We start from the raw sequence: 24983 nt of genomic DNA on the forward strand, positions 1-24983 counted from the left end.
AACTTCCGACTTTTCTCGACATCACCACGCTTCTTTCTTTCCAGCCACCACACTTCGAGCAGGACACAGCTCAACCATCATCACATCAAAACAGCAATGGAGTCGTCACGTATATTTGTGCGCGGACTGCCACCCAAGTTCACAGAAGACGATGTTCGGAAGCACTTCGCCAAGTTCCCGGTCACAGATGTCAAGTTCTTCCCGCACCGCCGCATAGGCTATGTGGGCTACAAGACACCTGAAGACGCCGCGAAGGCAGTCAAGTACTTTAACAAGACCTTCATCAAACTGACCAAGATCTATGCGGAGATTGCGCGACCTGTATGTTCTGCACTGCGTCAACGACTGTGCATAGCGGGGTTAACGTGGCGCAGATATCTGACAAAGAACTCCCGACGCCGCGATGGCAGCAGAGAGCTGAGAGGATCGCACCTAAGATCGAAGAGTACGTTCCGCTGCGAGAAGAACACGCTCTCAAGCGCAAACGAGAAGAGGCCGAACAGGACCCGAAACTGAAGGAGTTCCTGGAAGCCTATGTGCCGCCCTCCAAGACTAACCTGTGGGCTAACGAGGACGCGTCTCTTGGTAGCGCGCCTGTTCCCACAGGGGAAGTGGTGCAGGAAGTGGTCGTTCCAGGAGATGAGAGCGACGACGACTACCAGGTCATCGCGAAGAAGGCCAAGACTGTCCAGGAGTCCAAGGATAGCCCGGTGGCCAAGCAGCCCATACCTGAAGCCACTCCGGTGCAGAAGGACGAAGGTGAAGGTGCAGACACAGGCGATGCAATGGAAGACGTTCAGAATGCATCTGCAGCCGAGCAAAGACCTGTTACCGACGACGATTGGCTGCGGTCGAGAACCAACCGAGTCCTGGATTTGGTCGAGGATGATGAGATGCAAACAGTTGCCACATCAGCTTCAGCTCCAGCGCAACAAGTCGACGAACGCAGCTCTCCAGAACCAGTGGCAGAGCAACAAAAAGCTGCGTCACCAGTAGAGATGCAAGTCGATAGTATTGTACCGTCAGAAGAAGACAAGATCCGAGAAACTGGCCGTCTCTACCTGCGGAATTTGCACTTCGATGTCACCGAAGACGAACTTCGAACGCACTTCTCGAAGTACGGGTCGCTTGAGGAGGTAAGCACATAACACTTTTCATTACTTCACTCGCTACATGATGAATATCAAGATAGGGACAACTGATGCTTTGCATATGAGGTTGACTTGGAGAATATTTTAGTAGATGTTTCTCTTATCTGACACTAGCGAAATCCTTACTTCATAGTAAATACTGGTAGACAGAACCGTGCTAACTATGACAGGTGCATGTATCTTTGAAGAAGAGCGACGGCAAGGGGAAAGGCTTTGCCTTCGTTCAATTCAAAGATCCAGAACATGCCGTCCAAGCTTTCATCGAGAATGACATGACCATCTTCCAAGGCCGTCTTCTCCACATCATCTCAGCCAAAGCCAAGAAAGATACCGCGCTTGACGAGTTTGAGATTGCGAAACTCCCGCTAAAGAAACAGAGGGAGGTTCGACGAAAGCAAGAAGCCACGAAGGCTACATTCAACTGGAACTCGCTGTATCTCAATGTACGTTTATCCTCTGTTTGGTACGACTCACACTAACCACCTTCTCAGGCCGATGCAGTCATGTCCACAGTCGCAAGTCGCATGGGTATCAGCAAGGCTGAGTTGCTCGACCCTACATCATCAGATGCAGCGGTTAAGCAGGCTCATGCTGAGACCCACATTATCCAAGAGACAAAGTCGTACTTCGCGCAGCAAGGTGTCGACCTAGAAGCATTTCAGAAAAGCGCCAAGGGTGACCTCGCTATCCTTGTTAAGAATGTTCCACACAGTGTGACCCCAGACGAATTGCGGAAAACTTTCGAGGAGCACGGCAAGGTTTCTAGATTTTTGATGCCTCCAACTGGTATGACTGCCATCGTCGAATTCTCCAATGCCGCAGAAGCGAAGACTGCTTTCATGTCCTTGTCGTACCGGAAGATGAAAGACTCGATCCTATACCTTGAAAAGGCTCCCAAAGATCTATTCAAGGCAGGTGCCGTCTCAGCCTTGCCCCAGGTTGCAGCGTCGGATAAGCCCGGAGCAAAACTCTCTGCGACAGACCTACTTGAAGATGCTCCAGAGCCCGAGGCAGCAAATACGGCCACTTTGTTCGTTCGCAACCTCAATTTCTCAACCACTACGGAACGTCTCGCCGAGACATTCAAACCTCTGTCTGGCTTCCGGAGCGCCAAGGTGAAGACAAAGGTTGACCCGAAACGCGGCGTGCTATCTATGGGCTTTGGCTTTGTCGAATTCAATAGCCCTGAAACGGCATCAGCTGCTTTGCGGACTATGGATGGATACGACCTCGAAGGTCACAAGCTACAGATCAAAGGCTCTCACAAGGGCGCTGATGCAGCCGAAGAGCGTCGCAAAGAGGACGCTGCAAAGAAGGCGGCAAGTACGAAGATCATCATCAAGAACTTGCCGTTCGAAGCTGGGGTACGTCTTTTCCATCACTCCTTTCTTGCGCGTACTAATCAATACTATAGAAAAAGGACGTACGGGCTCTGTTTACTCCATATGGCCAGCTTCGATCCGTCAGAGTACCCAAGAAGTTCGATTCGTCTTCGCGTGGTTTCGGTTTCGCGGAGTTCACAACGAAACGTGACGCTGTCAACGCCATGAACGCTTTGAAGAACACTCATCTGTTGGGTCGTCGTCTTGTTCTCGCGTTCGCAGAGACTGAGTCTGACGATCCTGAGAAGGAGCTTGAAAAGATGCAGCAGAAGGTGGGCGCACAGGCCAACAAGGTTGCCCTCCAACGTCTCACATCAGGTGGACGCAAGAAGTTTAACGTCGCAGGCACCGATGACCTAGATGAATGAGCGCGAGCGCGAGCGTGTTCCGGTAGAAGTATAAATATCGAAGTGGATGTGACACTGCCAGGCTGTGTCGTCCTTGACGCCATCCCTTGCTTCTCTGACTAAGGAAGCGAGAGGCCGCCCTTCGCAGAGATTCCGCGGTATGCCGAGAACGGCAGCGCTATGACCAGCTTGCAGATGGATGCTATATCTAGGTCACCGTTCTTTGAGCCGCGACAGACTGCATGCAAGAAGGTTTGCATCAATGGGCATGGCCACCACACCGCGTTTCAGATAATTCTAAAACAACGGGATCGAGCCAGCCACATACGAGACGTTTGGCGATCATACAGGCTCGACTCACGTAATCTGCTATGCACAACCACTAACATTCTTGCTTGCTCAGAGCATTTGTTTCGGACTTTTTCGTACACATCCAATCAGATGGTGATCTTTGAATCGGTAGTTGCCCGTAAACCTTTGCTCCTCTGCTAACCAGACCATCTTCACCACTCCAGCGAAAGATGGGATGAGGATGGAAATTCCTACTGGGTAGACATGTGCAACGGCCATGTGGAAGTGATAGCAATGTCTGTACGTAGTGTGCTATTCTAGTATCATGGTAAAATAAATGCTACCCTGCGTACCATTACTCGTCCACGTCCAATATGTCGGTACCCTAGTGTACCCATCGTTCGGTCTCCCCTTGGAGGACGACGAATCCGATCTGTCTGCCAAGCAGTCCTCCTGCCTGGGGTAGGTCGTCTCGACCATATCTTGTATCGTCATTCAAGGTGTACATATCTTGAACTTCCTACATATTCATTGATATATCCCCATCTCTTGCTATAGTCACTCGTTGCACCAACTGCCCAGACATTCTTTCTGTTTACCTGAATCTGCGCCGCCTGCACTCTTGGATCTTTGTGCTCCATTCCCATCCAAGTCTGCCACATACCAGTGCCTGCTATGGAGCTCCAACAACTTCTACCCGCCCAAAGTCCAACTTCAGACCCTGCGTATGCAGGTACACCGCTCGAGAGGTGTTCGTCACAGCGAGTCGTTCTTCAAGAACGGTCTGCTAACTGGCCTCAAGAGTGCAACATCACTACAATCATATCATCAAAGCCACAACACAGTCCTATTCCAATAGAGAATGTGTTCTCACCACGGGTTGGTTTTGGTGGAAACTGCTCCACGGGCAACACTCATGCCAGCCATGTTGCTTTGGCTGGCTTCAGCGTTGAGAGGTCAGAGAAGCAGATTGAGCATGACTTGAAAAGACTCTACAAGATGCTCGCACGGTCGGACAAGTACCAAAAGTATCGCGAGAAACAGCCCGTTATGACGCCAAAAGAGTTGATCGCTAAGGAGGATGAGGAGAGGGCAAGAGGAAAGGAAGAGAGGGAGAAGGAGAAGGTTGTTTGGCCTGAGTTTTTGGAGAGGGCGTTTTGGAGAGGTGAGTGAAATCTTGCATACTCTTCACATCATCTTCACTTCGACAATGGATGTTGTGATGCGGCATGTATTGGACCTGGGTTCTGGGCTAACATAGAAACAGCACTCGTCAAATGGCCACCGATGGGCCGCAAGAAGTACATGCTCAACGGCGCACTACGAGGCCGCAACGAACTGGTTCAAGACTTCATCGCCAGAGACACAGGCATCAAGAGGGACCGAAAGCAAGTTTCTAGCCATATTCAAGTGCTCAAGCAGCTTCTGAGGGATCAACCTGGCGGTGAGTACACTCTCCCACTTCAGTTTCTCTTTTTGCATCATGCGGAGTGTAAAGTGCAGTATCCGGAGGTAGACGACCCATTCTTGCTCGATTGGTGTGGTTTGGTGGTTTACTGTGCAAGGGTTACGCCAGGGCTTCCTCGAACCAGACTGACGATTTTTGATAGTGCTTATTCACATGGCTACATTGGGCAACGAGAGAAGACGCCATCGCGGGAACGAATCCTCGAGCGCATATCACTTGACCCACTGCCATGCGCAGCCGCAACGTGGTGCTCCCGCTTCTAATTACAGCGCAAACGTTGCGACTTGGCCTTACGCGCCATCCTTGAACCTGGCTCCCAGTCCAAACAAGTTTTCCATTACGCATTTCGCCATGGTTGTTGAGGATGGAGAACACACCGTGTGTACCATCTCAGAGCTACATCCCAGTGGACGATTGCCAGATCTGGAGATTGCAGATTCGGCGGCCTGGCAAATACAATACCCCGAGTTCGACTTTCTGAGCCCGCAAATACAGGAGTGGGCGAGACAGGATGAGAAGATTCTGGTGTGTGATGCGAGTCTCAACACAGTGGTGGAGAATCGAGCAAACGCACAACTCTCCATCACTTTCGACCTGCACTCTCAGTGTGATCTATCCGGATTTAAGGCGCTGCAGTGCTCTACACGGTTTTACGATGACATGGACACAACGCCTGACAACGGCTTGAGCAAGCAAAACACATGTTGCGAATTCGACCCCGAGAGTGGCAGCTTACAACTCGCCTTCGGCTCCGCGTTCTGGGTCGACCGTATGAGCCAGTACCAGGCGATGAGCGAAAGCGAAGTTGATAGCTCATTGATGCAACTCACTGCTACGCAGAATGTCTATGGCATCCAGCAAAGCTCTGGAAAAGTCGAGCGGATTTTGACCATACTCTGGCACTTCAGACAGACCTCAGATACCACCGAAGTGGGCAGTGTGAAGTGGCGAGCCGTGACCTTCACGCCTGCTGAGCGAAAATGGGAAGAGGAACCTCAGACAATTGTCAGCCACCACGAAGACCTCGACCCAACTTCTACACCTGTACTCTACCAACAACTCCCCCTAGACTTCCCCACCCACTACGCCTACCCTGTTCAGCACCCCCACCCCCCGCAGCTATCTCTCAACACTCTCGCATCGATGTGCGTACCAGACTTCGACCCCAACGCCTCCGCCGCACCAAGTACCGCAACCGACTACTCGCACCCATCCCTCGCCCCCAGCACCGCAACAGACCACTCCTTTCCTTCAGAAATATACGACTTTAGTGCTCGCCACATGGCCATTTCAGGGCCTGAGGCCTTCGAACCGGTCATAAACATGGCATCATACGACAGTTTTGGCTCGCATGCGCTCGCTGGGCAGGGATTCGAACAAGACAGGTTTCCTGGGCTGGGCATGGCATGCAGTGTTGATACGGGGTTGATACATGGCAGCGTGCCGGATACACCGGATTCGGCGTGCTACCCTGTGAAGGCTCCTTGGCTTCAGATGGATTTTTTGCCGCAAGTGTATGGACAGGTGGTGCGTGGGGATGGGGTGTATCACGATGAGGGGATGGGTGGACATGTGGATGTGGATTCTGGGCTTTGGAACTTGGCGAGTCCGTTTTAAGAGGTATCGCGGGATGGAAAGGGACTGGAGATGGATGTCGAGACGGTGTATGCGAGTTTGACGGTTAATGGTTTCATGATTTGCTTTGTTGTTCATGGGCTTGATGGTTTATGATGGGATATGAAGTGTAGGATTAGACATGTATCATGACATGAACGTTGGAATATGAATTAGATAGTCAGAGATTTTCATAGTAATAAAATTATGTGGCGGTTACCTAGCATTCTTCTCGCAACCGCTGTCCTTCCACAATCGGAAAAAATAGCGCCAAGATCATCTACCAGAATCCAGATCAGGTCACGCTCGTTCTTTCCATCCTCACCGCGTCTCATAATTTCTGAAACACCACCACATCCTTGCTTTGCTCTGCGCATCACGACGGAACCCGCAAACGGAAACTTTATTTAGCCGCCTGTCAAGCGGTCAGATGCGGGATTGCGTCAGCGGGGAACCGCTGGGCTGTGTGCGTGCAGGATGGAGGGGAAGGGCGCTCCTTGCATGCCGACGACGGAAATAGATGGAACGTTTGTGTTTCAACATTGCGGAGTATGAGATGTCCGTGGTAACGATTGAAGATGGATTAAGACTCTCTCACGGCGGTTGGATGGTGAGTGTAGATCGATGGACTGATGTCACCGCATGGGTCGCTTGCCGCGTCCAAACAAACGCGTCGTCGCGCAATCACATGCAAGCCCCGCCAAACAACCGCCAGCCTTACCCCACCTCCTCAGCAGCAAGCAAGCGCCTGCTCTCGACCTTACCATGGGTATGACAGGAGACGATTTGCGGAAATATCTGATAGTGCCTTCTTCTCAATCTCCCCCTCATTCTTCTTCTTCAAGTCCGGCTGTCAACTTACTTAGCAGATTCGACGAGAACGTGAAGGACAAGGCTGACACCATGATGGAAATTGATCAGCCCACCGCCATGTCAGGACAGCTCAACGACGTGTTCAGTATCGAGGACTACATGAGGGCGAATGAAGCTGAACATGTAGCTCGGTTGGCCGCTCGCGAGACAAATAAACAAATGCCGCCGACGAAGAAACCCAAGACTAGCGAGAACAACACTCCCCTCCAGCCTGTTGCTGTCGGTGCGAGATCCTCGGACCATATGGTTGCACTGCATGATAAGTTCCAGAAGTTGGGCATCCCGCAGCCCATCTTCACATTCGCCGGACGCAGCGATTTAGGCTGGACAGTCGAGGTCAGCTTCCCTGGTATGGACGTCGCGGAGCTGCAGAACGGGTTGAAAGAGGAAGGGATGTTCAACAGTAAGCCGGAGGCTAAGGAGGCCATCAGTAAGAGTGCGTTGGAGCTTATCTTGGCGTTGGAGAACGAGGGCAAAGTCACGAAGCCGGAGAAGGCTAAGAAGGGGAAGGCGGGTGTGACGGCGTCGGTGTCGCAGCTGGGGGAGGGACAGAAAGTGGAGCAGGGCCCAAACTATGTTGGACAGCTCTTGGGTATGTTTCTCCTATGATACTGACCATTTGCGACGGAGATGTGTAGACTGATAGATGTGACATAGAATTCCAGCGCGCAAGATCTGCCCCCCAACCAACATACACCGACTACGCAGTCGGCACCCGCTTCGCCTGCCTCCTAAGCCTCAGCTCCCACGCGGACGAGTTCGGCTCCCTAGAATCGACGCACAGCACTAAGAAAGCCGCTCGACAAGAAGCCGCCCGCCACGCCGTCGACCACTTCAAAGCCCAAGGGCTCTGGCCCGAATCCTTCACAGACGTCGGCGGCATCAAGAAGAAAAAAGCGCAATCCACCACCCCACAAATCATACCCAGCAAAACCCCATCCTCCTCCTCTCCCGCCAACGACAACAAAACCTCCGGCCCCATCCCCCTCTCAACAACAACCTCAGGCCAAACCTCCTACGCCCAGCGCGTCGCACAACTCGCCGCAGACCTCTCCCTGCCAACCCCAGAGTGGATCTACACGGCCTCGCCGAACCCCGCGCACAAAGATTTCCACAACGTGGTTTGTGTGTTCCGCCACAGCGGCCAACACAAGGGCCCGATTGGCGAGGTGCGCAATGTCTTCGGCAAGAAGAAGGCGAAGGAGGAGTGTGCGCGCTTGACGCTCGAGTATCTTGAGGAGGTCATGCAGCAGCGGGTTGACTACGGGATGAAGATGATGCAGGGGATTCGTGGGGCGGAGAGTGCAAGGGATGGCGCGGTGGGGACGGCGCTTGAGGGTGAGGCGGAGGCGGTTAGGAAGAAGAGGGAGGTGGTTGTGGATGAGGATGAGGATGCGTTTGAGGATGCTATGGAGGAGGTTGAGACTTGACTTGGTTTAGATGGACTATTTGGGTTGGGTTGAGAAGAATCTGGATGTCTATTTTTTCTCATCTCTTGCCATTGCTTGAATTGCATTGCGTGGCGTTTGGATATTGCGAAATGGCATTTTAAGGACTTACGAACATACAGGGCTACACTACTTGATCCCACGCCCCAGTCAGTGACCAGTGTCCATATCTCACACTCTATCCAAACATCCACCTTCTTACATGCCAACCTACCAAGGCACACCTATTCGAAATCACCTCCACATGAGCACATCACATCCCATCACGCACCTCAAGGGCCAACCCATCGCAGATAACCAATCAATTGTAATGTACAGCAAGATACATATGAAGAAGAAAACGACCAACCACTCCACCGAAGCTGCGCGTAGGAAGTGCGAAGCTCATCCAAGGGGGTAAACACACGCTTCCCCTCTCCTGAGAACCTTTTTTCTTCTCCCCCAAATCCGCATAGCACAAAACAAAACATTTGCGAAAACGCCCGTAAATAGTTGGGAAGGAAGCGCGGTAAGACATACAAACGCACGTGGCAAACCACCTCTGCGTCTCGATCCGATGATTCGCTTTCAGTAGGGCGATCCAACTGCGTCCGCAAGCCAGTGTACCAAGACTAATGAACAAATGAACCAATCCAGGCTCTGTCGAATTCTCAGATCAAGGTCTACGCGGCAGTGACCTCACTCTTCCTCTTCGAGCGATCGCGCTTCTCCTTCTTCTTCTCTGGCGCGGCGACGTTCTCCTTATCCTGGGCGTCTTCTGCGGCCTCGGTGGCGCGCGTGCTGCGGCTACTCTTGGGCTTCTTCTTGCTGGGTTCCTCGGGGCTGGGCTCGTGCTGGGAGGAAGCAGGGGCTGGGGCGATGGGTTGGGGGATGGCAGACTTCTCCTTCTTCTTGCGTTCCTTCTTCTCTTTCACGGGCGTCGCGGCGGGTACTTCGGCGGCGCTGGAGACAGGGATGACGACTTGGTTCTGGCGAGGGAGGGGGACAGGCGACGCGACGGATGCGGTGGGTGCGACGTGGGTGGGTACTGAGTTGCCGTTAACTGCAGGGGCCTGGGCTGTCGTCTTCTGGCGCTTGTTGGCGCGGGGAGTCTTCGCGGGGGGAGGAGGGGTGGGCGCCTTCGCTGGGATCTCGTCCTCGTCTGACGATGCATCAGAGTCTGCGGCGCCAGCTTCGTGGTCGGCCTCGACTTCGGCTTCGGCGTCAGCTTCGATGTCAACCATGTCTTCGTCAGATGCCTCCTCGTCCTCGTGGACCTGAGCAACCCTGGCAGCGGCTCCCGCGGCGCCACCATTGGCTTCATATTCGATCATCTTCTCCTTGTATTCTTCCATGGACTTGCGGTAGGAATCTCTCCACTCCTGTATCGACGTTAGCTTCTGCTGCTCCAGTGTCTTGACGAATACTAACCTCCTTGGCCTCATCACTCATCTCGTTCCATCGCTTGTTCACCTCGAGGTTGACGGCATTCGGCTCGAGCTTTGCGCCTGGAGCTAGCGAGGCCTCGAGATCGGCGCGAACGACGGCGCGTGCGTGTTGGTGGTACAAGAACGCAGCCGTCAGTGGTCGCTTAGGCGCATTGGGATCCTTTTCTTTCTTTTCCTTCTTCTCGCGCTTGCGCTTCTTTGTCGCGCCTGGCTCTGCAGTTCCTTCAACGGCAGTGGCGGCGGTGACGGCCTGCGCTACGCCAGTGGCAGCAGTGCTCGCAGCCTCAATGGCGGCATTTGCGCTCGCAGTGACGCTGGCAGGGAGCTGAAGCTTCTCGATGTCGACGTCTTCGCCGGCGATGACTGACGCAGTGTGTTGCATGTACGAGCGCAACAAGTCGTTCAGTCCATTTTGGACGTGAGCAAGGCCGGCTTGTAGGTTCGTCAGAGAAACGATAACCTAGCAGTACGAGTCAGCTTCGCGATCGCAAAAGAGAGGCCATATTTTTGTATGTGCGCGCTTCGTGTTTCGACTACACGTCGGCATGGACGCGTCTCGTCATGCGACCCGGCTCGGCATTGGCTCAGCGCAAGGACATGCTTCGGCCAATGCACCATTCCGGAGTCGCGCAGATGAGGCGATCAAGAAAATATAGGATGGAAGAGTAATGATGGTGATGTTGGTTGTAGAGAGCGCGCGACATGAGCCCGGTCGTTGAGGCAGGCGCATTGCAGAAGAACAGAAAGCAAACGAACCTGATCTCTGGTCTTGACATACTGATCGATCGAGACCATCAGCTCTGCGCCGCCATCTTCGGCGTCTTTCTTTGTGGCGCGTTTGACCATTGTAGGTGTAGGCGCGTCGTGAACGAGACACGAAATGATATGAACTACTCGAATTAGTACTACAAACACTAGATTTAGACTTCACGTGGTGAGCACTTACCTGAGAGATGAAAGCAAGGACGCGTTGTCCTTGGGAGTGTGGTGAGGTGAGGTTGTGGGAGGGCGGGCGTGGTTGAGACGCGACAGGCAAGCTTGGGCAGCAGGCTGGGGGACAACCGGCTATTTGTGACAGCCAAACGCCCGCCGAGCCCACGAGCCAGCCGCGAGCCTGCCACACTTTTGGGCTGCCCCATCGCCAAAGTGCCCCCACTACGCAACGGGACACGCTGAACAGCGCCCCCAGAGCCTGCAAAGTGCCCCAAGGCGCCGCATGTTTACTTTTCGTGTTCCCAAGCTGCAATGAGCTATTATTCCACGCGCGTCCTGCGCATGCTTTTTGCATCCTTACTTTATTCACATGGAACTGAAGCTACAGTTTCCTGCTAAAGGCAACGTTATTGTTGCCCACAGTGCACAAGATTGCATACTTTGCTAGCAGAAACTTTGTGCATGTTGGAGCTGACGCATCGACCGCCTGAGCCCCGTAAGGGAAGAGCGACCCGACCGCCTGAGACCCGCCGAAAGTCACCGCCAAAACAGGGACGCGACTGCCCTGCTTCCCTGTTCACCCTGCCTTTCGTGGGCGCCTCCCTGCCCTCTCAACCTTTACTGCGGACCTGCACTGTGATGCATACTCTACTCTACCATAATAATTAACGGTTTTCACGTTCACGTATCCGTCAAACTACCAAAGTGACAGTCTCGCATAGTCTTCGAAGTTCAACAAGTAGTTCGTACTTGCACCGGGTACAACGGCCGAAGTTGGCTCCTCCATGCGCCTTTGGAGGTTTTGCGTCTCTTCACGTCGACTTTCCAATTCAACTTCTCGCATCCAAATATCCCCTCATCAACAGATATGTGCCCACTTTCATGCCGTTTCATTTATTTTCGAACAACTGCTTCTGCACATGGCAACAATGCTCAACCACAACCTGCAAAAGATGCTTTCACACACTCCGTTTTCCTTTACCTTGCAACATCACGCCTCCAACATTGACGGAACAACAAGCCGAGCCCGTTTGGGGACTGCAATCTCAACCACTACTAGCATCCTATGCAACGCGATTTTGGGGTATAGACATTTCAAGTCTCGATATACTTCCTCATCTTAAGTATCACATTGTATATTCTTGTCTTTTGGTCCTGATTCCCTCAAGTAATCCGTACATAAGTATGAACAAACAGTACCATCGTGCTTCCAAAGATAACAGTAACAAAAGATGCTCGCTCGCCGTATGCGATTTTACAATAGATGAACCAACGTAGTATTGTACGTGCTACCACTGGTAATTGTAAGTAACTTCCTCTTTCTCAGTAGGGTGCAAGGACAGGAAGTAAGCTGCGTTTCCTTGTAGAACCTGAACAAACAAGAACAAAGTTTACAAGAGTTTTTACCTGGCATACACTGCTAGGGATTGAGGCACGCAAGTTGTACACTGAACTTGGGTGTAGTTGTCAGCAACTCGGTTCCAGCTTCTACACTCAATCACGGGCTTTCCCTTTGTCCATTGTTGCCCTAGGATTTCAGCCAATAGGAGGGCGCCATGGCGCGGCATCTCAAGAACACCAGAACCGAAGCTCAAGAAACCCTTGGTCAACGTCAAACTAGTCACAACTTGTTGAACCCCAAATCCTTGCTGATTGTTGATTGTAACAAGATAAAAATACCACCACAACCAACCACTATTGGTCAGTGAGACATGGATAACCCGGAGACGTCTCCGCCTTCGAGCATAGTCGCCCAAAGGAGACGACGGTCTCACGCTCCCATGACATGGGCGAAGATACAATCAAGCCTCCAATACTACTACATAGACCTGGACATGACGCTTGGAGACGCCATGCAGAAGATCGGCACAGAACACAACTTCTACGCCACGTAAGTGTTATCGTTCTAACATGGGCTGAGTGATATCAGTTGTCTAAGCGTCCACCTAGTGAGCAAATGTACAAGAAGCGGCTCAAAGCATGGGGGCTCTCGAAACAGGTCAAATCCGACGAGAAGGAAAAGGCTCTGGCGAGGATCCTCCAAAATGAAACCTTCACAAGTGATCATGTCCCCGTCCGGCACGACAAGCTCGTTCGATATGCAAAGTCTCGTGTCAAGTCTGGAGCGCTGGATAGCCATCATCTGCGGAGCTTGACGAGGCGGCACATTGTAGTAAGCGGTTATCGCCATGCTGCGACCGAGATGTCGTCCATGCCACGCTCTCTAGCACTCCCAGGCCAGTTCGCCGGCTTCGACGTGTTCCTCCGCGCCATGCAAGCACTGATAGAACGAGAGCGCCGCGAATGGTTGACAGGGTGGCAAACTTCCCCAGATGCGATATTCAGCGCACTCTCAAAAGGCATGTCGCTCTGGCGCAACAACGCGTTCGCAGCCGCACGCATCTCGTTCGGACAAGCGGCTCAAAGGACGGTAGAAGATCTCCAAGGCACTGAGGTGTCGGTATCGCGGATAACGTATTGTATCAGCTCCATCCTATGGGGTGCGGAGCGCGAGCTGGTGTTTCGCAAATTCGCAGAGTTCATGGCTAATGCTGCGCTCGAGGTCCTGGGACCGAGATGTCCGATGACCGTGGTGTTGCGCCATCTGCAGAGGGAGCAGAGTGTGGATGCGCAGGTGAGGATCTGGGCGTGTGCGCTGGATGGGTATCAGATCTCCGAACAGAATGTACAGCATTGGTGGAATATGGCGCAGCGTCGTTGGCGGTGGTGTTGGCGTAGTGGGAAGTTGGATCTCGCGGCACAGTATTGTAGGCTTGCTATGAGTGAGGCGCGGCGGATCGATAGGCTGACTGTCGAGATGGAGTCGGAGGCTCAGCACGATCTTGAGTCCATTGTGCTGGAAGCATCCACATAGACACATGGACGAGATTGATTGGTATAACCCAACTTTTGGGAGTAGTCTCTTGGCATAGGGAGGATTTTTGTAGCAGTACTTGATCGAGAGCATCTGCGAAGTACTGTTCATTGTTTACACCGGTAGCAAAGCCAGGTTTGGCGTTTGGGGGCGGTTCGTTAGGCTCGGCTCGAGTCTTCGAGGAAGTGAGATGCCCGGCTAGCTTCAACTCGTGCTCAGCTGCGGTATGAAAGGATGTATTCTCTTAACTTGAGTATAGAGTTGTTGATGCCTTATACGTTTGGTCTGATATAACTTCAGCGGAGAGTCTTCGTTATAAACTTTTACACTTCCTCCACCTGTAAAATCTTTCAATCGTGGTATAGGTAATGTAAGGCCTCAAGCTTGTAGATTTGAACGTCCGGCACCTGTACTGCTTGTATCCTTGACCAGGTTAGATTTACGGCAAGCGACCTGACGCTTGAAATGTTTGCACTTGCCGAAGTCTGCCTTACGTGGTCGGTTGAGTAGTATGCAGCCACTGTCACAATGAGATTTGCGTTACAATTGAGCGCCGTGCAGTAAGGCTGAAGATTGATCGAGATCAACGCGAACAGTTCGAGCGGGGAAGATGCAGAATCCTCATTCTAACAGTACAGCAAATTAAGAGGGCATCTTCGCTGCGGGCATTGCAACTGAGCGTAACTTTGCTGTTGGTGAAGTTGTTTCGCTACAGCTCCCTACACTTGTCAATGGGTTGAGCAGTGTTATAAACTAGGGCAGGCGAAGGCAATGATATGTTGTCCCAGCCTGTCGCCTTGTAGATTGTTATTTGCGTGCGCAAAACTATAGCCATGCCGATGTTGTTCCACAGCCGTTACGCGTAAGAACCTTTGCGCGCTAGGGGCTGCACGTTTATTCTGGGGAAGGTTTCGCGTATGGAGAACCTTTGCATGGAGAACCTTTGCACGGTCGACATCTTGAATCCCCTCATTGTGTTATGGAGGATGCTCTGTGGCGGACTGGGCTGAGAGTTTTATCATTGCCCTTGTTCAAGGCATGGTAGACTGTGGATTAAACAGTAATATTATTGGGTAAACTATGCGCAGATCTCAATTGAACGGTGGAAACGGTGGAAGCAGGTTCGAGTTGGTGGCTATCTTGCTTCTCTATTACACATGAAGTTGTGTATCCTGCAGAACGGAGGTGGTAAGGTCTTCGCAATAATCCCATACAACCTTTCTCGTCGCTTGCTTCTCTTGATACTTAAGTCAAGTGTGCCTCTCAGTTCATCTTCCTTCATGACACAACAGAACAACTCGTCTAAAGCAAAATAAACTTCAAACAATTTGCCCTAACTTTGTATTCATATCTTTCTGCTCCTAGGAAATCCTTTGCTCATCATGCCTGTCGTCCATCTACAACTGCAGTTGCTTAGTTTCCTACTCTTGGCCAACTTGGCTTTTGCCGGCCTGTTCAGTTTCAGCATCCAAGAGATAAGCGTTGGAGAGACTCGCGGTCGGGGCGAGGACTATTTGATCCTAGCCATCGCATCCACTACGGGTTCTAGTACTAACAACAAGACTTGGCCGCTCACTGCAGTTGTACAGAACCAGACGATCAAGTGGACCAACCTCACTCAAGAAATCCAGGTCCTGCCGGCTAGTGTATCTAACTTGTCTGTGGCAATTGGCATTATGAACAACCCGGACGATGATGCGGCTAGCGCAGTAGAGACAACTAGTCGTAAGCAGATCAAGTTTACTAGCTGAACGAAAGCTAACATCTCTCAAGAATTCTTAGAAAGTATAGCCGGAGTTGCGGGAAAAGCCCCTGGGATACTGGGTCTAGCAGCGGATGTCCTAGGCACGTTCCTCGGCTTCATTGGCGACTTCTTCGAAGAATTGCTCGACTGTGCTGGTGCTGTCGTCGTCGGCAACGCCATCTACACTCCAGATACCCTCAACAGTCTCAACCAGAATCAAAAGATCTGTGACACGAATGATTATTCGTATTCAGCACCTAATGTCTGTGGCGGCGGAAACTCGAGTTACACGGTCACGTACTGCCTTGAACGTCTAGACGCCAAATCTGCGGCGGCAAACTTACTGCCTGGCCTTTTCCTACCCTTGTTTGGCCTTGCGGTCGTATTGATTTGCGGAGGTTACGGATCGTTCTTGTAAACGTTGAGCCTGGTGAAGGGTTTACTGAACTGACTCAGATGTCGAGGTGGAAATCGTCAAGTTGTATTGTAGTTTTTACTGATGGAAACCGGTCACACTTGTTGTTCGCTGTGTACAGTCTCTACAGTATATAACGAGAGCTTAAGTGATCCTTACGATCAAATGCCTAGTTATGGGTTATCTCCGTCGTGAAAGGTCCTCATAGAGATAATGTCGTGGAAGACATCGCGTTTTAATCTCAACTTGGGACGTGTTGCCCACAAAATACTTCGTTTGTTCGTGTCATGATCTGAAGCTGTCTTCTCTTTCTGTTGTTGAGCGCTGGCACAACTTTAACATCTCCTCTAGGCCCAATTCGGTAGTTCGAGAATGGACTCAGGCCGGGTTGATCCCTTGATAGATGTAAAACGTGCAAGTCGGACTGTTTAAGATTTCAGCACCTGAATAGAGTCGATTTGGTGCGGCTTACATTGCTTATCGGGCGTTTCTTATCGCGAACCCCGCAGTGTGCACCACCACATGGCTGGAAAGCGGAGTCGTCCGAAGTAAGCTGGGCCGCGAAGTTGACTCGTGAGGAAGCTTGAAGTCGACTTCAATTGCTTCTGTCTTGGCTGTAGTGTTTCATACTCACCTTGACATCGATACAAGATGCAGTTGTGTCCCAAGGAGGTATGTGTTGACGCATTTGGTTGTTTTCCAACGCTAACCAGTCGCGACAGCTCGACAAGCTCGTCATCTCTCAGCTTGGCCTACTCGCACAACGTCGTCTAGCGAGGGGCGTGAAGCTGAACCATCCCGAGGCAACTGTAAGCATAGCACTCACGCGCAAAGTGCTCTATTGACAGCCATAGGCTCTGATCGCGAATAACTTGCAAGAAGTACCGGCCCCAGCCAAACGCGCTTCCGTTACGACCATGCTGAACGCATACAGCTCATACGTGATGGAAACCACACAGTCGCAGACCTCATGGCCATTGGCACGACCATGCTCGGTCGTCGCCATGTCCAGCCCTCGGTGGTCTCATCGCTTGGCGAGTTGATGGTCGAAGGCACTTTTCCGACAGGCACATACCTCGTAACCGTCCACCACCCGATCGCTTCTGACGATGGCGACCTCGAGAAGGCTCTGTATGGATCATTCTTGCCTGTCCCTTCGAACGACATGTTCCCGCTGCCCGAGACGAGCGTATACGAGGCTTCGAAACAGCCTGGCGCGATAGTAGTCGTACAGGGAGAGGCAGGAACTATCAAGCTTAATGAAGGGCGCAAGCGGATTAAACTCAAAGTCAAGAGCATGGGCGACAGACCAATTCAGGTACGCTCAGTACATGCATACCGTTATATACGCGGCTTAACATTGTTGTACAGGTTGGATCGCACTACCACTTCATCGAAACAAACCCGCAGCTCCAGTTCGACCGTATCCGTGCCCATGGCTATCGACTCGACATCCCCGCCGGTACCTCCGTACGTTTCGAACCTGGCGACACCAAGACCGTCACAATGGTGCAGATTGCCGGCAATCAAGTAATCAAGGGCGGAAATCGAATCGCGTCGGGCTCGATCGAAGACGCGTCACTTGCGAAGGGCATCTTAGGAAGATTGAAGGAGGGAGGTTTCTTGCACGAGCCCGAACCGACCAGCGACGCCGCACACATCGACTTCTGCACCATGGAACGACAAACATACGTTTCAATGTTCGGTCCCACCACTGGCGACTTGGTTAGGCTAGGATCTACAGATCTTTGGGTGAAAGTAGAGAAAGATATGACAAAGTACGGCGATGAGTGTGCGTTTGGAGGTGGAAAGACCCTGAGAGACGGTATGGGCCAAGCGGGAGGCAGATCAGACTCAGAATCCTTGGACACTGTCATCACAAATGCGTTGATCGTTGATTGGACGGGGGTCTTCAAAGCTGATATTGGAATCAAGGATGGGGTTATCGTCGGTATCGGAAAGGCCGGCAACCCAGATGTCATGGATGGAGTCGACCCAAACTTGGTTGTTGGATCGAACACGGATGTGATTGCTGGAGAGCATAGTATTATCACAGCAGGTGGATTTGACACCCATATTCATTTCATCTGCCCCCAACAAGCAGAGGAAGCGATTGCTTCTGGTATTACGACAATGCTCGGTGGTGGTACGGGACCAAGCACTGGCACAAACGCGACGACGTGTACGCCCGGGAAGACGCATATCAGACAGATGCTCCAAGCCATTGACCAGCTCCCTCTTAACTACGGTATCACTGGTAAAGGAAACGACTCGGAACTTCCTCCCCTCCGGGAACAGGTTGAGGCCGGTGTCTGTGGTCTGAAATTACATGAAGATTGGGGAACAACTCCAGCAGCCATCGACGCTTGTCTGACAGTATGCGACGAATACGACGTCCAGACGCTTATTCACACAGATACTCTCAACGAATCGGGTTTTGTCGAGTCCACCATCGGCGCGTTCAAGAATAGGACGATCCATACGTACCACACTGAAGGAGCTGGCGGCGGCCATGCGCCAGATATCATCAGCGTTGTCGAGCACGACAACGTGCTTCCTTCTTCGACAAACCCGACCAGACCATACACCCGGAACACACTGGATGAGCATCTTGACATGCTGATGGTGTGTCACCATCTGTCGAAAAACATCCCCGAAGATGTCGCTTTCGCCGAGTCTCGTATTCGCGCCGAGACTATCGCAGCAGAAGACGTTCTACACGATCTCGGCGCTATCTCCATGATGTCGTCGGATTCTCAGGCCATGGGCAGATGTGGTGAAGTGATTCTGCGAACATGGAACACGGCACACAAAAACAAGGTCCAGCGCGGAACACTCAAGGAAGACGAAGGCACCGGTGCAGACAATTTCCGAGTAAAGCGATACATCAGCAAGTACACCGTGAACCCCGCTATCGCCCAGGGTATGAGCCATATCATTGGAAGTGTCGAAGTTGGAAAACTCGCAGATCTCGTTCTTTGGACACCCGCGAACTTTGGTGTCAAGCCAAAATTGGTGATCAAGAGCGGAATGTGCTCATACGCTCAGATGGTTCGTTTCCCGTCATCCTGACACACGTTGCACACGCATTCTAACACTCTCAGGGCGACCCCAATGCTTCGATCCCCACTGTCGAACCCATCATAATGCGACCCATGTTCGCCACTCTCGTGCCCCAAACCAGTATCACATTTGTCTCTCAAGCATCCGTCTCTTCAGGTGTCGTCAAGTCCTATGGTCTGCGGAAGAGGGTTGAGGCTGTCAAGAATTGCAGAAAGATCGGCAAAAGGGATATGAAGTTTAACGATACGCGACCGAAGATGAAGGTCGATCCAGAGAGGTATACAGTGGAAGCGGATGGGATGGTGTGCACAGCAGAGCCGGCAGAAAACTTACCGCTGACGCAAGGGTACTTTGTCTATTGAATTATCGTAGTACCTGTCAGCGGAATGCATTTATTAGTCTCAGCAGTCACGTCTAACCTGTCAAGGCCTCGACTTAAAGCAATGACCCATCGTTCGAGAACTTAGTAGGCAGGTCTGGAGGCGTGGCCCGCTAAATCAGCTCGTCTGTTTCAAGACGCGCGATGCATTCATCCATCCATCCACAAACGCAGATCATGACAATCGTGTGCAAGAACCAGTATGCTGTAAGATATGGCTCTTTTTCGTTTTCTATTTTAACTAGGGAGCATCGGAGCTGGGCTCTGCTCTTGCTCCCCTAGCAACGACAGCTGGAGTAAGACTTCATCTCTACTATCACGTAATCCCAGTCATGAAAGTAGTGGCAATAGGTCGGTGATGGCCGATTGGATCCGCACATCTTTCGCCGCCTCTGTTGACAGGAACGAAACGAGATGATGGATATTAGCGAGTCTGATGAGTGGCGGAGGCTTTTCAGTCGCCTCAGCGCGGTGCACTCTTGTGTTAGGGAGCCGTCAGCGTTATGGCAGCTTGTGATGTCTGATTGGCCGAACACGAACGGGGCTAAGCAGGGGCACCTTAAAACGACACCCACACACGAAGCTGCATCGCTCTTTTCTCGAACACAGCAACCTAGCAGCTGTAATAAGCCGTGGAAGCAAATGTGAAGACGATGGAATTGTATGGGCTGCTGAGATGGGGCCAGCCCGTGAGCCAGGGCGTAGCCGTCTTCTAAGAATGTATTTCTGTTGTTCTCCGTTGTCACGCTCATCTCCTGTGTACCCAGCGAGCACACTGTGCCTTCCTCCTCTGGCGCGTTTCCGCCGTCGTGCAGCGTCACTTCCTTTCCAGTTCCAGCGAGCTAGGTGTCGTAGCATCTTTGTCTCTTCTATCACTTCTAATTGTAACATCTTCACGTTCCTTTCGCTCTGCCGAATCCTGCTTCTACGTCTACAAGTCTTTACAAGTTGCTCGGCCTCACATATACTCCGCTCGTTCCTAGACTACAGCAGTCGCAACTCAGCTCAACCAAACAAGACGTCCTCGGGAACTAATCTCGGATACTGTTCTATGCCAGCAAAACAGGTTTGCGTCTAGATCGCTACTGGTCGGTTCTCACCGTGTGGTATACGACCACAGCTTAGACGCCACTAGAGACGTTCATCAGTTCCTGAATCATACGTCTTCCCATCAGAACCCATGGCGAGAATAATGTAATGCACGCGCTGGAAGCACTCACTCAACCTCATGCGATACCTGATTGACAGCAGCAAACGTCTGTGACTGGCAAAGCCCGTCGCATAATCAACAAGACGGGAGCATTAGGGCCTTGGAGGACGAATCAACACTACTTCCAAGCGGTGAAAGAGACTGGAGCTATGGATCGAACAGATATGGCGGCTTATTTCCCCCACTTGCCTTCACCACGGGGGAACGACTCGCCTTCACCGCAAATGTATTCGCCAGATCCCATCACGCCAATCCACTCCCCACACCATTCCGTCCACTCGTCGGTGTCTCTTCGAGCTTCTCTCCATACCCTCTCCTTGCACGAATATCGCAAGCAGCAAAACACACCCGAGTCGCGGACAGGGACACCAGCGGGAAAGACTCTTCGGAGAAAGGCTGCCGCGCCCGCTTTGAACGAAATTGAGCGCGCTCCTTCCGTTACACATTCAAGACGTTCAGGGCCTCCTTCATCTTCACGGCCCTTGCAGGCGTCTCAATCGGCGCAGCAGCTGTTCTCACACCCAGCACCGTCTCGGCAGGTGCTGCTCGACCAAGCTTTTCGGTCACAATCTGCTGAACCGAGTGCGCAGAGCTACGGAATACCAAGCACACTAAACACCAACCTGCCACTTAGAGTACATAACTTTGGTTCTAGGAAGAGGCTCCCGAGACCGCTCGAAGCCAAGGGCGGTTCTAACCTTTACCCTCCCCCTCTCGCAATTGTGTGTACGACGCAACCGCGACGCTCGGTGCTACCGGCAACTTCAAGCTTTTCAAAGGAGAATACATACTCTAGCGACGCGCTCACCACACCTACGCCTTCGACGTTCTCACTGTCAAAATTTCCACACCCACCACACTTGCAGGACCCTTCTTTTTCTCCTCCGCCCGAGGAGAATGGACCCACACGACTGAACGCACTCAGTTTCGCGTCAACTGCGCCAGCAACACCACCCGCAACCCCCGCCGTGATTCACTATCGCGGTGCGTCTTTCGACCTTGTCAACCCCCGCGAATCACTGCTGCTTCACGACATCGTCACTCCGTCAAGAGACTTTGAATCAAGCGAATTCCTGCTTGTGCAATCGCCCGACGAGTCGCTTGCATTATCTCCAGAGGTTGTAACATCTCCGATCATTTGAACCGAACTTTGACTAACTAGCGAACAGATGGCACCTAGACGAGCTTTGTACCGTGATCTCAATTCCGCACATGCGAGTATCAGAAAGTGCACCGAGGATTCCTTGGGCGCGTCCAACCTCGACCTTCCACTTCCTCCGGTTCCTGTGGCAGTTAGCCCAGGTTCGTCGTCATATTCTCCGCTCTACAGCCCAGAGTCAAACTTTGCTCCTTCTGCGTTGGCTGTCAAGAAGGTTCCAAATGAATCTCGATTCTCTCTCAAGCAACTTACACGTTCCCTCACCAAGAAACTGGGTAGGAGTTCTGACAAGCAGAATGGGGAGGAACTGCAAGACTTTGAACCGAGGGTGGATATAGCATCAACGTCTGTGGATGGCGACTTCCATCGGGCCTTCAACCACACCTACGTTACCACGCCGCAGGCCTCGTATTTTCCCATAGGCCCGACATCACCAATTAGTCCTACTAGTCCGGAATCTCTTCAAGACTTGGGAGTACTTCCAGACGAGGATGGCGAGATCGAATTCCCTCGACGGTTTTCACCGCAGTATTACGATTCCGAGCCTCTGATGTCAATGGTTCCGGATAATCCTTCGACTCAGATGGGGCGGATGGATGATCAGCGTGCCTCTATCTCTGATGGAGATCTGTATTCGAAACCATATTACGAGACGTCTATTTATGCAAGCTCGTCCGTCTACACTGGAGATGACCGACGAAGATCAAACTACCAGCAAAGTTCTTACAGCAACCAACAAAGCAATCCTTACATACACTACAGTGGTGCGGACGCGAACAGTTTTGCAGACGAATACAATCGTGATAGCCTATACGGTTACAGTAGCCCTCGGCGGACCAGTCGTCGTGTATCTCGGCCTTTGGCGCAGGAGATGTTTCATCGGTCGGTTGTCCAGGCGGATGATAAGACGGATACTATCAGCAAATTTATCGACCGGTATGATCCAGGCGACATAACGAGCAATTCCTTGTCTACAAAAGAACGTTTTGTAGACGCATATGGCCCAGATAAGTCGGGGTCCGGTGCGTTCGAGGATGTGTCATCCGACTACCAACCTCAGCCGATAAGGTCTGTCTCTGGTGTTAACCATTATGAATTTGGTCTGAGCCACAACGTCCAAGATCAATACTCAGATGGCACTGTCAGTTCTGTACACGTTGTGCCTGCAACGAGGCCTACGGTCACTCAAGAGCCGGGATTACCCCCACAAGCACCGGTTCCTCCAACACCAGAGCACCATGCACCGACTTATGTCCTTCCACGTCCAGAATTCTCTGAAATGTTCTCGAACGGATCCTTCAAATCGTATGGGGATACTCGCAACTTGCTGCAAATTTCACAATCAGATGTGGAGGTCCCACAAGTATCACGCCAAGGTCTTCAGCCATCTTCGTCATATTCCCAGGCAGAGGCCAGAGCGCTTGAACCGTCGTCGTCATATTCTCAAGCGGACGGTGAAGCCAGCCCTCAGACTCCACAAGCAGCGCTTGATCAAGCCGAGCAAATCTTCCAGAACGCGGTCACTGATCGCAAGCAGAACGAGCAGGGTATACCGTTGATGTGGACTAGGCGCACCTCAGGCAATTTACTGTTACATAGAAAACATAGCAACGACCATCCTGGAGACAAGCGAGAATCCGGATTGGGTGCTGGGTTTAGCAATAGCGTCGCCGAAGAAAGAGCGGATTGGGAGACCATTGCTGGGACCAGTCAGCGAGGACGGACATCTTTGGATAGTATTGCGGACTACAGTAGTAGCGAGGGTTCCCGCAACAGCCTGAGTTTAAACTCAGATGGCTCTCCGCCATCTTGGGCTAAGCAAAGTCACTCGCGAGGACCATCGCATTACAGCCATCCAAGCCCTCTCCGAGCAGAGCATGCCCATCCATTCAGTTCGTCGCCACCAAGTCTAATGGCTCGTAGTGCAGTCCGAACTGCGCCTGAAGCTCCAACTTCTCCGATGGGTTCTAGTCCTCCAGGATCCTCGACAGTACCCGCGTTTCGTTCCCTCACCCGATCTGCGAATACAGTGGGCAAAGGTGCCGTCGAAGAGCCGTATGCATTTACCCCATGGGTGGATCCGTATGCGTTCAGTGATAAGGAAACTCAAGAGTTGCTTGCTTCAGGTCCCAATGACGACATAATCATACAAGACGAGCTCAACGCATCGCGCCGGTCACAACACCTCATGAACCCGTATTTGCACGATCAAGCACTTATGTCTAGCTCTCCAGACAGCAGATATGGAAACACCAAGCACGACCGCGAGAACTCGTTCGAGAAGTTCTCGGTCGTCGGTCCAAAAGGCAATCTTACAGGCACTCCAAAAGGAACCGGTATGCATGAAACAGGTAGCAGTATTGCAGATACAAGTAGTCCTGGTGCGAGGCTAAGTTCAAGTGTTGGACGTTCAAGCGTTCGTTCCGATTATCATGGCTTCTACGCATCTCCATTTCCAGCTACGGGCAGCGTTACCCGGATTCGCACTTCTCTGCCAGCCCCTGAACCGGACCATGAGCAAACCCCATCACGAACAACAACTTCTCCCCATACATACAACTCTCAGTCGGTTCAAGAAACTTCTCCACTTACTGGAGTGGGCCATCGACAAAGTTTGCGAAACTCCACCGAATTCCAGCGTGCACGTCGAACAAGCCGTGCTGCCGTCCCTGGACAGACGAAGTTGCGACACATGTTCCTTGCGCCCGATTCTAGGGCAACACTTTCTAGCCAAGACTCCAACCACTCGCGTTTCCTGGCTACAAGGACTACTGAACGTCCGTCAACAAGCGACACCAACACGCCGTTGCGTCCTTGCTTTAGCGTTGATACTCATGCTACGGTTCAATCTGCTGTCGCCCATCATCACTCACCACATCTACTCTGTCCAGAACGCAAGAGTGACCCTGAGGATGAGGCTCGCCGGCGTCAGTTGTCGTGGTTTATATTCGCCGCTTTCTGTCTCTTCCCTCCTTGCATCATCCTCCATCGGTTTTACGGAAACTCGATCATGGTGTGGTGCACAAAAGGTCATCTTGGCCACTGCACTCCGCAATCCCACCGAGCTGCGCTCATCGCCGGTATCGCTGTTAACGTTATACTGGTCACTGGAATCTTAGTCCCAATCCTTGTGGCGCATGCCTTGAAGGCGTTGTGAGAATGTTGAGGGGTAGTAGTTGTTATCGATGTGGCGACCTTGCTGTT

General features: G+C 52.0%; 8 protein-coding genes across 8 annotated transcripts; 7 read left to right on the forward strand and 1 right to left on the reverse strand.

Annotated features, from left to right (window-relative positions):
* Positions 1–96: 96 nt before the first annotated feature.
* On the forward strand, positions 97–2901 carry P153DRAFT_358243 (RNA-binding domain-containing protein; the record flags this gene model as incomplete). The annotated part of the gene is made up of 5 exons (XM_033666782.1): positions 97–321; positions 375–1136; positions 1322–1594; positions 1643–2515; positions 2566–2901. The coding sequence occupies 5 exons, from the start codon at positions 97–99 to the stop codon at positions 2899–2901; spliced, it is 2469 nt and encodes an 822-aa protein (XP_033522512.1).
* Positions 2902–3846: 945 nt separating this feature from the next.
* P153DRAFT_387085 (uncharacterized protein) lies at positions 3847–6256 on the forward strand (the record flags this gene model as incomplete). Its single annotated transcript, XM_033670606.1, has 3 exons — positions 3847–4336; positions 4439–4615; positions 4782–6256. The coding sequence occupies 3 exons, from the start codon at positions 3847–3849 to the stop codon at positions 6254–6256; spliced, it is 2142 nt and encodes a 713-aa protein (XP_033522513.1).
* A 927-nt stretch (positions 6257–7183) lies between these two features.
* Positions 7184–8556, forward strand: P153DRAFT_294300 (uncharacterized protein; the record flags this gene model as incomplete). The annotated part of the gene is made up of 2 exons (XM_033663946.1): positions 7184–7718; positions 7784–8556. The coding sequence occupies 2 exons, from the start codon at positions 7184–7186 to the stop codon at positions 8554–8556; spliced, it is 1308 nt and encodes a 435-aa protein (XP_033522514.1).
* Positions 8557–8864: 308 nt separating this feature from the next.
* On the reverse strand, positions 8865–11029 carry P153DRAFT_424053 (uncharacterized protein). The gene is made up of 4 exons (XM_033672464.1): positions 10948–11029; positions 10758–10891; positions 9985–10461; positions 8865–9935 (listed from the first exon to the last, which is right to left on the reverse strand). The coding sequence occupies exons 2-4, from the start codon at positions 10845–10847 to the stop codon at positions 9237–9239; spliced, it is 1266 nt and encodes a 421-aa protein (XP_033522515.1). The 5' UTR covers positions 10848–10891; positions 10948–11029; the 3' UTR covers positions 8865–9236.
* Positions 11030–12286: 1257 nt separating this feature from the next.
* Positions 12287–14045, forward strand: P153DRAFT_397988 (uncharacterized protein). Its single transcript, XM_033671603.1, has 2 exons — positions 12287–12825; positions 12885–14045. Exons 1-2 carry the CDS (start codon positions 12647–12649, stop codon positions 13807–13809), a joined length of 1104 nt encoding a protein of 367 aa, XP_033522516.1. The 5' UTR covers positions 12287–12646; the 3' UTR covers positions 13810–14045.
* A 1146-nt stretch (positions 14046–15191) lies between these two features.
* Positions 15192–15971, forward strand: P153DRAFT_358248 (uncharacterized protein; the record flags this gene model as incomplete). Its single annotated transcript, XM_033666783.1, has 2 exons — positions 15192–15534; positions 15583–15971. The coding sequence occupies 2 exons, from the start codon at positions 15192–15194 to the stop codon at positions 15969–15971; spliced, it is 732 nt and encodes a 243-aa protein (XP_033522517.1).
* Positions 15972–16512: 541 nt separating this feature from the next.
* P153DRAFT_368017 (urease) lies at positions 16513–19415 on the forward strand. Its single transcript, XM_033668412.1, has 6 exons — positions 16513–16640; positions 16691–16777; positions 16823–16849; positions 16903–17286; positions 17340–19019; positions 19073–19415. The coding sequence occupies exons 1-6, from the start codon at positions 16620–16622 to the stop codon at positions 19391–19393; spliced, it is 2520 nt and encodes an 839-aa protein (XP_033522518.1). The 5' UTR covers positions 16513–16619; the 3' UTR covers positions 19394–19415.
* A 1354-nt stretch (positions 19416–20769) lies between these two features.
* Positions 20770–24936, forward strand: P153DRAFT_294223 (uncharacterized protein; the record flags this gene model as incomplete). The annotated part of the gene is made up of 2 exons (XM_033663942.1): positions 20770–21738; positions 21790–24936. The coding sequence occupies 2 exons, from the start codon at positions 20770–20772 to the stop codon at positions 24934–24936; spliced, it is 4116 nt and encodes a 1371-aa protein (XP_033522519.1).
* Positions 24937–24983: the final 47 nt, after the last annotated feature.

This window comes from Dothidotthia symphoricarpi, assembly GCF_010015815.1.
Source record: "Dothidotthia symphoricarpi CBS 119687 unplaced genomic scaffold P153scaffold_13, whole genome shotgun sequence".
In the NCBI taxonomy this organism is placed as follows: domain Eukaryota; kingdom Fungi; phylum Ascomycota; class Dothideomycetes; order Pleosporales; family Dothidotthiaceae; genus Dothidotthia; species Dothidotthia symphoricarpi.

Coding starts and splice junctions, on each gene's coding strand:
- P153DRAFT_424053 (XM_033672464.1), bottom strand. CDS start 10,847: ATGGTCAAACGCGCCACAAAGAAAGACGCCGAAGATGGCGGCGCAGAG. Junction 10,462..10,757: donor ATGTCAAGACCAGAGATCAG/GTTCGTTTGCTT, acceptor TCGTACTGCTAG/GTTATCGTTTCTCTGACGAA. Junction 9,936..9,984: donor TGAGTGATGAGGCCAAGGAG/GTTAGTATTCGT, acceptor ACGTCGATACAG/GAGTGGAGAGATTCCTACCG.
- P153DRAFT_368017 (XM_033668412.1), top strand. CDS start 16,620: ATGCAGTTGTGTCCCAAGGAG. Junction 16,641..16,690: donor TGCAGTTGTGTCCCAAGGAG/GTATGTGTTGAC, acceptor CAGTCGCGACAG/CTCGACAAGCTCGTCATCTC. Junction 17,287..17,339: donor TGGGCGACAGACCAATTCAG/GTACGCTCAGTA, acceptor ATTGTTGTACAG/GTTGGATCGCACTACCACTT.
- P153DRAFT_397988 (XM_033671603.1), top strand. CDS start 12,647: ATGGATAACCCGGAGACGTCTCCGCCTTCGAGCATAGTCGCCCAAAGG. Junction 12,826..12,884: donor GAACACAACTTCTACGCCAC/GTAAGTGTTATC, acceptor GCGTCCACCTAG/TGAGCAAATGTACAAGAAGC.